We start from the raw sequence: 13,182 nt of genomic DNA on the forward strand, positions 1-13,182 counted from the left end.
CCGGAGTTAGCCCGTCGGAAGTTGAGACCTCCCTGAAACCCTAGCAGAAACAAAACAAAACCGCGTCCACTTCTCAGCCTCCCTCGACGGCGACCGTTTCTCTCTGGCTGCTTCCTCCCCGCTGGTCAGTTTCCTCGAAGGGCCGCCCTTCCCGTCGAGGGGAGGAGCCTGAGGCGAAGGAGAGCCCCCACCCCCGTTAACTCAGGTGCCTCCGGCCCCCAAGTCGCACAAAGCCCCCGGGAGACGGAGCGCACGGGAGCACCCAAGCAGCAGCGCCCGCGGGACTCCGACGGGACGCACCTCTGCCGCGCCTCTCCCAGGCAGCGCTGGTGGCGTCGCTGCGCGGGCGAGCTCCTTGCTCTGCACGGAGAAAGGTCACTCCAATCCTGGCCGCTGATCCTCGGCTGTCCGAGGACGACCGGGCCCCGTCAGCTTGGAAGGAGACGGGAAGGGCGGCTGGGGCCGAGAGCCGCTTAGGCTCAGCGAGGACTCGCAAGCCGCCTTCGCCCGCTGCTGCCCTCTGACACAAGCAGATCCCGACGGGAGCTGGTCGCCTGAGGAGCCTCGCAAATCCTGCCAGCCGTCGGAAGGAGGAGGAGGAGGAAAGGAAGAAGAAGACGAAGAAGCAGGGTCCCTCCGTCGTGCTCTTGTTGGACGGCTGAGCAAGGAAGGAGCGCGCATGGCATAGGGGAGCCTCCGGGGGTCCTTGGAAGGGGAGGATCGAGGGCTGTCCTCCTCGCCCTCCCCCTCCCCACACCAGCCCCCTGCCCTGCCACCAGGAGAGCTCCATGCACCTGCAGCAAGGCTCCCTTCTGAACATGACCGACGGCGGCTTCTCCCTGACTGGGCACTTGGTGAGGAGCCCCAGCGGAGGAGGGAACCCGTCTAGGCTCCACAGCATCGAAGCGATCCTGGGATTTACCAAAGAGGACCCCCTTTTGGGTGCCTTCCAAGCCCACGATGCCAGTGGCGGAGGCAGGCCCATGAAGGAGGGAGAGAAGCGCAGCCCCAGGGACTGCTTCTCCAAAATGCCAGCTGAGCAGCCTGGCCAGGAAGGGCCTGCGGAAGAACACTTCGGAGGTAAGGCAGGGGGCGAGGGGTGTTTTTTTGGGGGGGGGGTTGAATGTCAGATCATAGTCTTCCACTTAGTGGAGGACCCCAGTCCTCCTGTAGCTTCTGGGACCAGTGAACGTGTGTGGTTTCTTTGCTTCAGTTTGAAGGAGACCCCCATTAACCCCCCCCCCCTTTGGAAGCAAGTTCGAATAACATTATTATTATTATTATTATTATTATTATTATTATTATTATTTTGGGAAGTATTTAATGATTGCTGTCTTATTATGTTTGATGCATTATGTGCTGGGAGCCGCCCAGAGTGGCTGAGCAAACCCAGTCAGATGGGTGGGGTATAAATGATAAAATTATTATTAAGAGAGGGGTGCGTTTTTTTAAATGGGCACCTTTAAAATCAGTTAAGTGCTGGAGGGGATAACGGAGGAAGAAGAGGAGGAAAGCGTTTTAAAGATCAGGCATCTTTGTGAGACGCCTCAGACACAATAATTAAGACCAGCCAAGTTCCCTCTAAAAACCCCACTCTTTAAAAATCCCAAACACAGGGAGCTGCCTTGCACAGAGTCAGACCATGGGTCCCATCTAGCTCAGTCTGTCTACACTGACTGGCAGCCACTCTCCAGTGCTTCCGAGGGTGTCTCTTCCAGCTCTCCCAGCTCTGCCGGCAGATGCCAAGTGATGGTGATGCTTTTCAAAGGAGCAACCTATTGAGTGTGTCTTTGGCTGCTTGAGCAAACAGTGCCCCGGGCGTTCTGTAAATTGTACAACTTTAGAAAAGGCACTCTGGCATGCAAGGAAGGAAAGAGAACGTTTCCCAGAGCACAGCATGGCAAATTAAGGCAAGGGCACTGAAACTGGACACAGTCGCATGTCCCACTGAACCTAGTGAGGCTCCCTGCATGGGCTGTTAATGCGGCTGAGGCGCCATCCATTACAATGGTATTTTATACTGAAGTACGTATGTTGCTACGAACATGAGTTTGACCAAGCTGCGGGACGCAGTGGAAGACAGGAGTGCCTGGCGTGCTCTGGTCCATGGGGTTAGAAACGACAACGTATGTTGGGGACCAGATTTCCCAGGGAGGGATTCTCACCCTAAACTCATCTTCTTGAAGGCAAGTGCTCAGATTATTTCAGTGGGACTTGCTTCTGCACTAAGGGTGCTGTTTCCATTTGGGGGGGAATAGCATTGGAACGCAGGAGACAGAGAAACATGGTCTTGTCTGGTTCTTCAAGCTCATTTTCATATCCCGTCTGGGGTTGCCACACTTGTGCGGCTTATTCCCAAATGAATCCATCAAGTGGCACAGAACCGATGGACCAATACGCCTATGAGCTGTCCATTTTATCCAGGAGTTCCTCTCTCTGAGGACTGCCACCTCTGCTCATGTTAGGAAGAGCTTAGCCGGTGTGACCACCCTTAAGAATACTGTGTCCCGTCCTGATCACCACACCTGAAGAAGAGTTTCATAGAGCTGGGAAAGAGTCAGACATGGGGCAAAGCAAAATGATCACAGGGGCTGGAGCAACTCCCTTTATGGCGAAGAGTTGGGGCATGATGAACATGTGCAAAATTGTGCAGCTTATGAAGAAAGTGGATGCAGAGATGTTTTCCTGCTTAGAACTTGGGGACATCCAATGAAGCTAAATCTTGGAACATTAAAAGTTCTTCACTCAGTGCCTAGTTAAGGTTGCACTTCCAGAAGATGCAGCGAAGTCCATCAACTTGCATGACTTTAAAGGGGATTGGACAAATTTAGGGAGGACAAGGCTACTTGCCTTGTTGGCTATGTTTTTCCTCCACAGTCAGAGATTATATACCTTTGAATTGCCTGGGAATCACAAGTAGGGAGACTGCTGTTGCACTCCTGCCTTACTTGCAAGCTTCTCGTGGGCATCTGGTTGGCTGCTGTGAGAACAGGGCGCTAGAGTGGATGAACTGTAGGTCTCGTCGTTTTCTAGTCTCACCAGCACATCAAATTCAAATTGCTTCCCCCAGGCTACATTGCACTTGTGTCATGTGGATCACTCCCCACTTGTGAGCATCTGGCTCAACACCATGGGAAGCAGTGGGAAAGCTGGCTTAGGCAGACTTTGCTCTAAGCCAGCAAGATGCAATCTCAAACCTTTCCAAAGCAGATGAGTGATGGTCCAAAAACAGCCATTGGAGAATGGTTCGGAATGGCCTCTGTTTTACCAGGGGAATAGTACAATGCTGGGACAAAAGGGGAGGGAAGCATCAAGTTGTGCAGAGCAGTTGAGTGGATCAGCTTCCATTCATTTAGATTTTCATGGAATATTATTAACTCATAATAATATATAAATGACCAAGACCATGTATCCTTGGCTGGCCACAGAGCTGCTGAGTTCAGCATAATTCTGAGCAGGCATGCACAGGATTGCTCCAATCCAGATTAGAGCTAACGGACTTCAAAGCAACGAAATCAATGGCATTTGCATATACGTACCGTAATAGGTTTTAGGATCCAGGGTAAGGCTGCAAAAGGCAGAAACAGTAGCAATATCAATGTTGCTTTTAACACTGGATTTTAGTTTGAAATAGAGTCAAAATTGAAGGCAACAGAAAGGAGGAACACATAGAAGGATACAGCAATTAAGTAATGTGATTATATGGTGCTGATTAACAGAAATACATATTTTCTTTCTTGTAAAACACTTGAAGTCTTTTAAAAGATAAAGGAGATGTATCTATCCATCATCTATCTATCTATATCTATCTATCTATCTATCATCTATCTATCATCTATCTCTGTTAGTTCTCTGTGAAACCAGCTCAAAATGTTAAAAGAAATCAAGACAAGAAGTCTGGATTTATTAAATCTGGAAACAAATTATGTTGAAATCAGTGGTATACTTACGTTGACTCAAATGTGCTTAGCATCAGGTAGACATGCTGGTGTGAATCAGCTTGGCTGCTCAATCCTATGCATGCCTACTCAGAAGTAAGTTCTACTGATTTCAATGGGACTTACAAGGTTACAGCCTTAAATCCATGAACTCTGGCTCCATTTGTTGGTGGGTTGCCTCACCTCTCCTTCTTCTCCCCCCCTCCCAGACCCCTACTGCTCCAAACGCTCAGAGGAGTGCTTGAGTCCAGAGCTGGCCACTTGCAACAACAGCGACGGCAAACTGTCCGATGAAGACCAGCCCAAGAAGAAACACCGGAGGAACCGGACAACCTTCACCACCTACCAGCTGCACGAACTTGAGCGAGCCTTCGAGAAATCCCACTATCCCGATGTCTATAGCCGAGAGGAGCTGGCTATGAAGGTCAACCTACCTGAAGTGAGAGTCCAGGTAAAATGGCAGGTGGTCTTCTCTTCCTCCTCCTCCTTCTCCATCTAGCCACATGGTGAAATCTTGGACAGTTAATCCTCAGGTTCTCATCTTCATTAGAAGACCTCAGTCAAAAGCAGCCTTTCCCTGCTAATCCAGTAAAAGGCTCCCCCACCCCGGATATAATTTCAGACTTTGCATACGTAGTAAAGGATTTTCCTTAATCTGCCTTTTTTTAACACTCCAGACCGCAATCTCTCTCTAATTATGAGTGTTTAGTTTCAGATACTCTGGCTAAGAATTCTCCTAATCATGCAATGTCCAGCACAGGAGAAAGGTGTTGGTTGGTTTGTCGTCGTTTTGGTAGATCGTGCAATTTGAAATATCATTTACATTGATGTATGTGTTTTTAAACTTATTGGAAGTTCCCTATTTATTGATTTATAGGGTACCATAGATTTTGGGATAAGAGAGGGGGAGACAGAAAAGGAAAGGAGAAACTATAGTTAGTTAGTTAGTTAGTTAGTTAGTTAGTTAGTTAGTAAGTAAGTAAATAAACAAACAAACAAACAAACAAACAAACAAACAAGCAAGCAAGCAAGCAAGCAAGCAAGCACCTTAGGTTAATTTTAGTTTTCCAAGTATGTTACAATTAGGCTTAATTTTCAAATTCTTTGAATGCTCCAGAAATAGCATGTGCAATTGGCACCTCTTTCCATGTTCTTCCTGCTACAACCTTCTGCATGAAAGTTAGGGATTCGTTAAACAAGAACCGGCTTTCCTGCAATGTTTGAGTGAATCCCAAAGTCAATAGTGGTGATCTGTCATGGAACAACCCCACTGAAGAAGATAATGATGGTTATCCAGACCTTGTTGCTGGTTCCAAAGGGGTCCCCATAACAGTTCAAGCGGACTCCCAAAAATGTAGGTCCACCACTGGCCTGGGATATGGAATAATATTATGTCCTTTGAAATACAGCCTATGTAATCGGCACCTTAGCATCTAGCAATGCCCACAGAGAGGCAGGCTTTTCAAGCTCTTTTTGTTCATTTTCTTGCTTCTGAATTTGAATTTTTTGCTCCATCTAGCCTCTAGCAGCACTGCAAAACTGAGAGCAGGGTTTCTTTTATTACCTGCTTCCCCTTTTCGGTGATAAGCTGTGGATGGGAGTGCAGAATTGCCTCCCATTTAAAGTGACACAACCCTTTAAATTTCCCAATGCAGCTGTAGATGTCAGCTCACTTGGTCCCCAGTCCTGGTGTGTGTCTGTGTCTGTTTGTCCCACTACTTCACCTGCTGAACGGCACACCTGGACAGTGCTGGATTACCAAAGAGGCAGAGTAGCTACCGGCCCATCAGCCCCGCAACTTTTAAGGGCCCCGTGGCAAACGGATCAAAACAACATTGATTTGATCTTCAAAGAAAATTAGAACCAAGCTTTCTTACTTGAATGTTATCCCACTAGAGCAGGAGACCCCGAGATTTTGACTGCCTAGGGGGTCTCCTCAGGGTTTAATCGGGCACTGCACCTGGAGACCTGCTTGCCACAGCAGCTAAGGAAGGGGGAAGGCAACAGAACTGGGAAGCTAGCGAGTGAGAAGGTCCACAGCTGCCTCCTTTTCCATTTCATGATAGACTTAAAGGCAGGTGCCCAGCGTCTGGGGTAAGAGGTGGCAGTGCTTCATCAGGGCTTTGGTGTAAACTGAAGCCCATTCGGCCACCCCATTGGCTGAAGTGGAGGTAGAACTGATGTGCACCCATCCTTTTGTGCACATGGAGCTACTCACTCTGTCCTGGCTCAAACACAAAGGGCAGTACTCCCCTTCCTGACATGTCTAGAAGCCAACTGGACCAGCGGTTGAATTTTCCTGCAACACTGTAGACAAGAGAATGTCCTTCACAGCACATTTCTAAGCAGGAGCCCCATGTTGTAATCACCCTGAGCTCTACGGATAAGAGGTGGTCTACAAATAATAATAATAATAATAATAATAATAATAATAATAATAATAATAATAGGGCACACTTCCAGCAACTCCTGCAGCCAAGCTGGTCCCCAACATATTGCTCTGCTTTCCTTCGGACCCCATCAGCAAGGCTGAGTCCTGACTTCTGGGCAGTCCATACACGCTGCCCAAGCTTGCACCCTTCAGTGCTGCTAACGCAGCAGTTTGACTTCACCCCTGGAAGCGCACTCCATTGTCTCCTGAGACAGATGAATGTCAACAACACTGGGCATCACACACAGCTCTGCCTTCCAACATCTCATGGTCCCTCTCCACCTCTTAGCATTTGTCATCCAAAAAAAGTCACTTCAGTCTACCTAATAGTTGGTTCGGCCCCATCTATGTGCAGTAACACCATGTGTGCGTTGTGGTGCCTATAGGATTCTTGTGTATTCTTCCTTCTTGCCCCTCCTTTATTCAACATAGTGCTAAGCAGGGTATGTGTGCATGGAACAAGCTCTGCTTCAGCACTGAGACTTCTAGCCCCACATGCTGTTCCGGGTTCCCCCCATCCCAACCCTCTGGAGCAGATTTAGGGAGCATGCAAGAGGACACATAACAGCAGAAGAGCCGGATGTCCACTTGTGCAAGCAAGCAGACCTTATTCCATGCATGCAACCATTGAGTTGAAACCTGTCTCATGGGTCCAACTTTGCAGCCTTTTCTCTGAAGTTCTGTTCAGTCCAAGCTCAGTTTGAAAATCTTTCAGAAGGGAGACCAAGAAAGGCCTTGAAGTTGCCCATCGATAGTTAGACAGCTCAGACAGCAGGCTGAGCAGGCACAGGTCACTTCCGCACTGCGGTGAGAGGCATTGTATACTTCTATTGAAATTCCAGCAATTATTTCTAAATGTGTATCTATGCATATAGAACAGCACGTGCACCTTTTATGCAGATCTTTTCCCCTCTCTTGTGGTGATGCATAAGGAGCTGCTCTGTGGGGCGGGGGGAGAAGGGAGGAGCCCCTTGTCTGCTCCCCCATGTTCTCATTGGCACAGCCTCCCACATGGGGGCTGAAGTTCTGGAGAAGGGGAGTTGTACTTGAGCAGACATCCCCCCCCCCCGGTGAGATTTAGAACCCTGATCTCCCGGAGTTCTAAATTTGGCAGGGTCCTGTGCAAGTTAATGCGGAGCAGAAGCATATATATTTGCAGTGCGGCAACCAGCTAAGCTCTTTACGGTACCCGTGTTTTTCGCTAAATGAATTGCATTGTGAGAGCCTAATTTGTTTAGAGGAGGTTATGAATGATTGCTGAAGAACGTTGCGGAAGAAAGCAAGAGCGCCTCAATACACACACTTCACAGAAATTGAGGGGAAGTGTCAAGTAGCCATATTTACCTCCTTATCGCATCGAGATCCTATTGTGGGTGGATACATATGGAGATATGTTTTTTCCACCAAGGACTTAAAAGTACGGCACTTAACCTTCGCTGGATCCCACCAGTTGTAGAGTGTGTTGCAAAGAGGTGCGTTCTCATGCGTGTGTGAGCCGCCACCTTCGTGGCTTCTCAGAAACGTCAGTTCCCACCGAAAAGAAGAAAGTTGGGGATTTCTCTCCCACCCCACCTGCTTAATTGTAAGTGGGAGGTTTTTTTCGCAGGCTTAATTAAAGCTGAATGATCTGTAATCCCTGGATCACGAAAATGTTTGAGAAGCCTGAAATATTTACTAGTCATCTGTAAAAAGAAGAAGGAAAAAATCTGGGAGGGATTCCAAAAGCGTGTGTGTTTGGAAAAAGCAGCCTCCAAAAACCAGCACTAATTTTATCCCTTCTAGTGGGTAATGAGAGCAGATTTGGGTTTATGGACTAAGGGGAATGATTTGATGGGGAGCATGAGACAAAATTGCCTGCAGGGGGTTTCTTTTTTAACCCCTCAAGTTTGAATTAACTAAGGGAGCTCAGGGCTTGGTATGGGTTTTAAAGGATTTTGGCCGGCATCTAAACTCAGAAAGTATATGAGAGAGAAGCTCATTTTCTTTGAGCAATCAAATAGTGTTGGTTGACTTTCAGTGAAAGGCAGATGGAAGGCAAAATTCTACTATTAAAGTACCCTTGGGATCTCATTTGCTTAAATGAAAACAGGGTACTGCAGCACCTTGTGATTATTTAGGCTTCAAGGCAAATTACTGTGATTTGGCTGTTTACTTATGAGCTAGTTTCACAAGTCTCATGTAATATACAGTGGTACCTCTAGTTAAGAACTTAATTCGTTCTGGAGGTCCGTTCTTAACCTGAAACCCTTCTTAACCTGAGGTACCACTTTAGCTAATGGGGCCTCCTGCTGCTGCTGTGCCGCTGGAGCACGATTTCTGTTCTCATCCTGAAGCAAAGTTCTTAACCCGAGGTACTATTTCTGGGTTAGCGGAGTCTGTAACCTGAAGCGTCTGTAACCTGAGATACCACTGTACAAGAGATATATTTTCACATATCCAAAAACTCATGATTGAAAATTGCATGGAATGTGCATTTTGGTCTACACCTGACTCTGGGGTGGCCAAGTTTATATATACTTTTCAATTTTTAAAAATTAATTTTCCAGATTATTACAAATCGAACCAATTTATATTAATTTAATACAATTTCTTAAAATCAGGTTTCCCACTGCTGTTCCAAACATATGATCATCATCATTATTTCCTCACATAGCCGCATCATTTCTTATTTAGAGTCCAGTTGACATCCTTCACTTGCCGTTAAAACATTCTTCCAGTTGGCCACTTTTTTCACCTTACAAATAGCACCTCCGTTACATCTTATAAATAAACAATCCATTTCACAATATACATTGTTGTTCCGGACCTGGTGTGCTGGGAGAGTTCATTACTATCTTCCATTGCTCAGTTCTTTGCAATGTTTATCTGGATGGTACAAGGTCTCATTCCATTCCTTCTGCTGTTTACAGACTAGCATATGAGCCGCAGCCATAAATAACTCACAGAATGCATACCCAAACTCTGCCATTAAAATTCCGCTCTGGAGTTCTTCCTCGGCACACAGTTAAAAGCAATATCTTTTCTCAAATTCAGCCTCTTTACCACAGCTGTTCGTCAGCAGTTCATTCCCCCCCCCCCCCCGCATTCCTCCAACAACAGTCCAAGAATAATTCTAAATAAAGTCTATTCAGCCTTGGTTGAGGGGGGAGGGCAAAGTAAAACCTTGTTGAGCATAAATCAAAAGCCTCCCCTCCCCTTTTTCCGAAGTAACAAACAGAATAACAGAGCATCAGCTACACCAGGCATAGGCAAACTCGGCCCTCCAGATGTTTTGGGACTACAACTCCCATCATCCCTAGCTAACAGGACCAGTGGTCAGGGATGATGGGAAATGTAGCCCCAAAACATCTGGAGGGCCGAGTTTCCCTGTGCCTGAGCTACACATATCCTTTTCATTATATAGGGGAGGACAGGAAAAAGGAGACCATTTGAAAACTATAAGAAAGCATAAGAAAGCACAAATCACCACCTTCTTTTCCCGGCCGTTGTAAGGATTCTCAAGCTTCAAAGAAAACATTCAGATACCTTCAAAGAATCAAGCCCTGTCCGTTTGGCAGCTGACTGATTGCAGCCTATTAGCATATGTCGGTCCAGGAGCACCTCTTGATTAATGCCAATTGTCCGAATTATGGAGGAACCAACCACAAATCATGCTGGAGACAGAGGCTCGTCCATGGCAGGGACACACTCCCCTCTGCCTTTCAGGTTGGCAGACACGGGCTTGAGTGGCACAGCAGGATGCAGTGAGCTCCCCAGACCCCACTGGGGAACATAGCCAAGATTTTTGCCTCATAAATTCTGGTTTCCTCTGCCTGAACCTCCTCGCTGCTCACTGAAGGACCCCTCTGTTGCAAGGGCTGCCTGGTCCAAGTCCAGGTTAACGAAGCTGCAGGAGGGAGAGCAGGAGGGGCTCATCAACAGTTTAGCACCTGCATGGTTGACTGAATAGTCTCACAGCTCACCACGTCGCAGCCTTTCCTGAGCCGTATCCCTGAGCTGCATTATAGGTAAAGGTAAAGGGGACCCCTTTAGGTCCAGTCATGGCTGACTCTGGGGTTGCGGCGCTCATCTCGCTTTAATGGCTGAGGGAACTGGCGTACAGCTTCCGGGTCATGTGGCCAGCATGACTAAGCCACTTCTGGCAAACCACAGCAGCGCACGGAAACGCGGTTTACCTTCCCACCAGAGTGGTACCTATTTATCTACTTGCACTTTGAGGTGCTTTCAAACTGCTAGGTTGGCAGGAGCAGCGACAGAGCAATGGGAGCTCACTCCGTCGTGGGGATTCGAACCGCTGACCTTCTGATTGGCAAGTCCTAGGCTCTGTGGTTTAACCCACAGCGCCACCCGTGTCCCTGAGCTGCATTATATTTCTACTTAAATTACAGGGGTTGTAATTTGTTATGGTGAAAATCCTATGAGCATTGCAGCTTGCCAGATGAAATGAACCCCTCCTGTCCTCACCCCATGTCCTATTCTGGGGTTCTCCCCATTCCCCCCAGAGACAAATTCAGGGGGTGAGAGGGAGGAGAGAGAGAAAGGCCCATTGCACAAGCAGAGGTTCTTGCACTGACGGGACTCCTTGGATGATTCCTGCTTATTGTTTCCAAATCTGCATCTGTGCCTATAAATTAGCACATGTGGATTTTACGCAAAACCGTGTTTTCCTTTGCATTCTCATTTTTTGAATGCATTGTCACTGGCTCAAAGTGGCCAATGTTGATGTGTGTATGATGTCTTTGTGTGAGGGAGATCAAAAGCAGGAGAAACTTCCTTATGTAGAATGTTGTTGTTTAGTCGTGTCCGACCCTTCATGACCCCATGGACCAGAGCACGCCAGGCACTCCTGTCTTCCACCGCCTTCCGCAGTTTGGTCAGACTCATGCTGGTAGCTTCAAGAACACTGTCCAACCATCTCATCCTCTGCCGTCCCCTTCTCCTTGTGCCCTCCATCTTTCCCAGCATCAGGGTCTTTTCCAGGGAGTCTTCTCTTCTCATGAGGTGGCCAAAGTATTGGAGCCTCAGCTTCAGGATCTGTCCTTCCAGTGAGCACTCGGCTGATTTCCATAATGATGGATAGGTTTGATCTTCTTTTATGTAGAATAGGATGTCTTTATTTTCATCTGAGAAATGTTGGAGGGTATGTGTCTGCTTTGTGTTTATGTGGTTTCCCCTTTTCCCTTTAGGTTTGGTTTCAGAACCGGAGAGCCAAGTGGCGTCGTCAAGAGAAGCTGGAAGTGACATCCATGAAGTTGCAGGATTCCCCCATCCTCTCCTTCAACCGCTCACCTCAGCCCTCTGCCATCGGGACCATTGGCAGCAACTTGCCCCTGGACTCGTGGCTGAACCCGCCCATGCCCAACACCAGCCCCCTGCAGACGTTGCCAGGATTCGTGGCTTCCCCACAGAGCCTCCCCAGCAGCTACACCCCTCCCCCTTTCCTAAACTCTCCCCCCATGGGACACACCTTGCAACCCCTAGGAGCCATGGGGCCTCCACCGCCTTACCAGTGCGGGACAAACTTTGTGGACAAATTCCCGCTGGAAGAGGTGGACCCCCGTAACACCAGTATTGCTGCGTTGAGGATGAAGGCAAAGGAGCACATCCAATCCATTGGGAAACCGTGGCAGACAATATGAGGAGGGAGATCTCTGGCCCATGTGGTTTGTGAGAAAGGCTCCCCTTGCTCCACCTTTGGAAAGTGGTCTCATCCCTTAGATCTTATGTTCTGGACAGATAAGCAAAGACTATTGCTGTTAAGAGTGCCCCCTCATTTTGTGTTGTAGAAGGGACCTGAGCATTAAACCGAAATCGTTCTGCACCTACCTACCGACCAACCAACCCCTTAATCCTCCAATTTAGCCACTGCAATCTTTATGTTCTTCCCTACCTTTGGCACAAGACTTAGGGCTTGGTTCTAGCTTTGTTTTGATTGTTGTATTTCTTCTTTTTTTAATGATCTAATCATCCAATATCCCTGACTCATTGGCTGGATTACAGTAGAGGTGACGAAGAAGCAGGAAAATGTTGTCTCCTTCCTAGGCACGTTTTGTAACATTAAAGCACACATATTTTCAGACAGGACGCTGGGGTTGTTAATTCTGTATCTATTACTTATGGTTTGTTAATTCTAAATCTTTTGACTGTGGTTTGCAGCAGCCCTCTGGACCATCAAGGTTTGGTTTTAGTAACCTAAAGCAGTAAGCAGATCATCACATATTATTATTATTCATTCCATTTCTATACTGTTTTATATTTGGGGGGGGGGACTCAAAGTGGTTTACAACACACTAAAACATCAAATAAAACCACGTAGGAGAAAACGTGACTGAATAAAGTCAAGTATAAAGTATACACCCAAAGCAACATTAGCAGGAAACTAAAATGTTATATTAAAGATTTCAAAATAAACCATTGCGAAGGAGGTCCGCTACAGAGTGCACATTTAATGCAGCGAAGTTAACAAAAAAAATCTTAAATCAATTCAAAAGAAGATACTACCAAAGGAAGTCAAATATAAAATGCACATTTAAAGCAGAATAATTAACAAGAGAGTATGTTATCACAAGCATAGAGCGTATCTGCTGCAGTCCTGCCAATGGTGGCTCATTTCACCTGTTCCTGGGTACAAGGAAATACCTGTGAACATTTGTTCTGATCAACCTCACTTTAAAATGTCAACAATAACAATAATAATACGCCACCCATCTGACTGGGTTGCCCCAGCAACTCTGGGCGGCTTCCAACATATATAAAAATATAATTAAACATTTTTTTAAAAAATCCCTATACAGTGGTACCTCGGGTTACAGA

The 13,182-nt window shown here is 47.0% G+C and overlaps 1 protein-coding gene across 3 annotated transcripts; it reads left to right on the forward strand.

Moving 5' to 3' along the window:
- Positions 1-257: 257 nt before the first annotated feature.
- On the forward strand, positions 258-12,450 carry RAX (retina and anterior neural fold homeobox). 3 transcript variants are annotated; one of them, XM_083403160.1, is made up of 3 exons: positions 258-1,080; positions 4,148-4,389; positions 11,556-12,450. In XM_083403160.1, the coding sequence occupies exons 1-3, from the start codon at positions 789-791 to the stop codon at positions 12,006-12,008; spliced, it is 987 nt and encodes a 328-aa protein (XP_083259286.1). In that variant the 5' UTR covers positions 258-788; the 3' UTR covers positions 12,009-12,450. The 3 variants fall into 3 exon arrangements, with proteins under 3 accessions (XP_083259286.1, XP_083259287.1, XP_083259288.1); XM_083403161.1 differs by having other exon boundaries at positions 607-1,080; positions 4,148-4,377; XM_083403162.1 differs by having other exon boundaries at positions 607-1,080; positions 4,172-4,389.
- Positions 12,451-13,182: the final 732 nt, after the last annotated feature.

Source organism: Podarcis tiliguerta (assembly GCF_965153285.1).
Source record: "Podarcis tiliguerta genome assembly, chromosome: 11".
NCBI classification, from domain to species: domain Eukaryota; kingdom Metazoa; phylum Chordata; class Lepidosauria; order Squamata; family Lacertidae; genus Podarcis; species Podarcis tiliguerta.